General features: G+C 41.8%; 1 protein-coding gene across 1 annotated transcript; it reads left to right on the plus strand.

Moving 5' to 3' along the window:
• The first annotated feature begins 725 nt into the window (after window positions 1–725).
• Window positions 726–2,933, plus strand: LOC122557500 (claudin-2-like). The gene is made up of 2 exons (XM_043705249.1): window positions 726–1,392; window positions 1,471–2,933. Exons 1-2 carry the CDS (start codon window positions 912–914, stop codon window positions 1,617–1,619), a joined length of 630 nt encoding a protein of 209 aa, XP_043561184.1. The 5' UTR covers window positions 726–911; the 3' UTR covers window positions 1,620–2,933.
• The last annotated feature ends 508 nt before the right edge of the window (window positions 2,934–3,441 follow it).

Raw genomic sequence — 3,441 nt, forward strand, 5'->3', positions numbered from 1 at the left:
ACACTGGTGAGGGGCAGGTGGAGCAATAGTTCTGACGGCATCATGAGTGCTTTGGGAAATTCTTTGAAGATCCGATTGTGAACATTCTCGTTGAAAGTGATAGCTAAATGACAAATGTTGAGGTATCCAGGTCAAGGTGTTCTTCTGCTGTTAACAGTTTCTTGGTGGCACCAGCAGCCGTGAATTCAGGATTCTCCAAAGAGAAAATACTTTTGCGTCTTGATCCAATACAAACACTAACAACAATTCTTCATAACTGTTTCCTGGATAATGACAACTGTCATGTATAACGATGCTTTGCAGTCAACTATCATGTGAATTTTAGTTAAGTGTTAATAATATCTCCATGTAAAAGCTAAGCGGTTAATATGACCATCCCTGATTCATAAACAGATTTCAACTTCCGAAAGAGTTCCACAAACTATTTTCCACAAAAGCTATGCAGACACATAGTGGTTTTAACTTCCCTGATGTATATACATTGAGCAACACAGTGAATAGCAGACGTGCTTTAGTCACAACTCAGGCTACTTTACCCTTTAGATCTAAATGGAGTGATAACATGAATGTGCGCCAATAAAAGGGCAGCAGATGGTAAAGTCATTTGTGAATGTAAGGTTTCAAACTGAAGCATCCTGTGATAAATAGCTCAAATGAAATAATTTCAGCTTTTTGTGGAAGTTCAATAAAGAAAAGTTATTATTTGCTGAGCTTAGTTATTGCAGGTAATTAAGGGACCAAGGTCACTTATTCAGCAGTCATCAATAAAACTTTAATCTTTATGGTTTCAGATAGACACATGAAGCCAGGTCACTAACGGGAACAACAGGCATTTGAAGCAGAGTTTTGCACTGGATGCATCCTGTAAGGACGCAAGAACTATTTTTGAGGAAAATCTTTTGAGTTTCACAATGGCTAACACTGCCATGCAATTAGTAGCTTTGATCGTATGCATAATCGGCATGGTTGGGACATTGTCAGCTACTATTATGCCCCACTGGAGGATCACGGCACACATTGGAGCAAATGTCGTAACTGCTATTGTCTACATGAAAGGGTTGTGGTGGGAATGTGCCATGTTCAGTACTGGTGTTTTCCAATGCGATACATATAACTCTGTCCTAGAACTGCCGGCAGACCTGCAAACTGCTCGTGCCATGATGGTCACCTCAGTTTCTGTCTCATTACTGGCTATAACAATTTCTGTGATTGGCATGAAATGCACAGTATGTGCCAAGGATTCTCCAATAAAAGACAAGATTGCTGGCACCGGAGGAGTTTTCTTTATCATAGCTGGCCTAGCAGGATTGGTGCCAGTGGCATGGACAATGAATGGAGTGATACTGAATTTCAACAATCCATTGATTCCTGGTGACCTCAAGTTTGAGATCGGTGAGTCTTTGTACCTTGGGGTCGTTGCCGCGATGCTGTCCATCATTGGAGGAGTCATGCTGTCCCTGTCATTTATAGGTAGGAGAACTGAGCCCTACAGTAGACGACCAATGTCCTACCAGAATCCTGCAGCCAACCGCTCTGCACCTGCTCCATCGGCTGCATCTGTTCAGTCAAAAGCAGCAAAATCGGAATTCAACTCCTACAATCTGACTGGTTATGTGTAGATTCCATCTGTGTGTTCAGTGGCATGTTTGGGGCGCAGTGGAATTACTTCATACCATAATTATAAAGATTGTTCTTTATGACAGAATAGCACTGTTTGAGGGAATAATTTATGTAATTCTGTAGTGAAGCTATAAGTTTAAATTTCCTTCCAACCATCTAGAATACATCTGATTGTGTAAAATTTCACGAATAAGATTTTCAATCTCACTGCTTTTGATACTGTAAAAGGTAATTTACTAGGATCGCAGTATAATTGGTTAATTAGAATTAAACAATGTCATAGTACTTGTTTCTTCCTTCAGATCTGGCTTTTACAGCAAAAATAACCTTAGGGGAGGAATTGCTGAGTAAACAACACTACAACTTGAACATCTCAGAATTATCTTTACTGTCGATGAAAAGATTGTCACAGCTTGACTTTAGTGTCATTTTTCCACAGGAGAAAATGGATTTCAGGTTATCTTTGTGAAGGCATTTTATAGCAGAGCTGGGGTTTTAACAGGGGAAGTGGGAATTCCGGGCACAACTTTTGAGGACTTACTGAAGAGATCGAAAGAAAATTCCAGTGTTGCTGGTGTTACTTGGTCACCAATCTTGGTGACCTTCCTGGAGGTACCCTGTTAAAGAAGCTGTTTGTGGAAGCATCATATACCAAAGATGAAGTCTAGACCAAATATTCAAATGGCCGATGGGGGTGACTCACAGAATTGTCCTACTGGCAACAATGCTGCAAGAGATGGAGGTGTCCTTTGAAAATGTCTGAAACTTTACAAAATATTGGTAACCACAGCTGCCAGACGATCATTGTAGAGAGTGACAGGGATAGATAAAGGCAGACTCACTGGCCCACAATCACCGGCTATCAGGAGGCTGACTCCAGGGATCTGTAGGAAATTTCCCACAGCCTGGGTCCTAGTACCATTAATACTATCACAGCAGCACCCCAGACTCGTCATTTGTAGCTTCCTGTGTCTCTGGTGGGTGCAGTCAGAGGTGGAAACACAATGGGTGAACGACCCAGGTTACTCAGCACATGCTCCCTCAAACATGTATTATTCCAAAGCCACTTCAGTGTGGATTGTAGGATACCGCCCATTGAGTCCAATTCACAATAGTTATGACAATATATGCATTTGGAAGTAAAAAGTCAGCATTGTGTCGTAACAGCACCCGTCATCCTCAAAGACAGTGAACAGAATTCAACCCAGTTTACACAGGTTAGGGAAGTTACAGCTTTCTGCTCCACAGGTGAAAGTGAGGGGCAACCCTCAGAGGATTATGGGCGTTAGTCCCAAGCCACAGAACACATTACATTAACCCACCCACTAAGACTTATGGTGGGAGAAGAACATAAGAATGAGGAGCAGGAGTAGGCCATCTGGCCCTTCGCGCCTGATCTGCCATTCAATAAGATCATGGCTGATCTTTTTGTGGCTTCAGCTCCACTTATCCTCCCTCTCACCATAACCTCAGTTCTGCTATTGTTCAAAAAATTATCTCTTAGCTTTAAAAGCATTTACTGAGGAAGCTTCAACCACTTCATTAGGCATGGAATTCCATACATTCACGACACTCTGGGTGAAGAAGTTCCTTCTCAATTCTGTCCTAAACCTGCTCCCCCTAATTTTGAGGCTATGCCCTCTTGTCCTAGTTTCACCTGCCAGTGGAAACATCCTCTCTACTTCTATCTTATCTATTCCCTTCACATTTTTATGTTTCTATAAATCCCGCCTCCCATTCTTCTAAATTCCAATGAATATAATCCGAGCCTACTCAGTCTCTCCTCATAAGCAAACCTCCTCAACTCTGGAATCAACCGAG

Source organism: Chiloscyllium plagiosum, chromosome 15 (genome assembly GCF_004010195.1).
Source record: "Chiloscyllium plagiosum isolate BGI_BamShark_2017 chromosome 15, ASM401019v2, whole genome shotgun sequence".
Classification (NCBI taxonomy): domain Eukaryota; kingdom Metazoa; phylum Chordata; class Chondrichthyes; order Orectolobiformes; family Hemiscylliidae; genus Chiloscyllium; species Chiloscyllium plagiosum.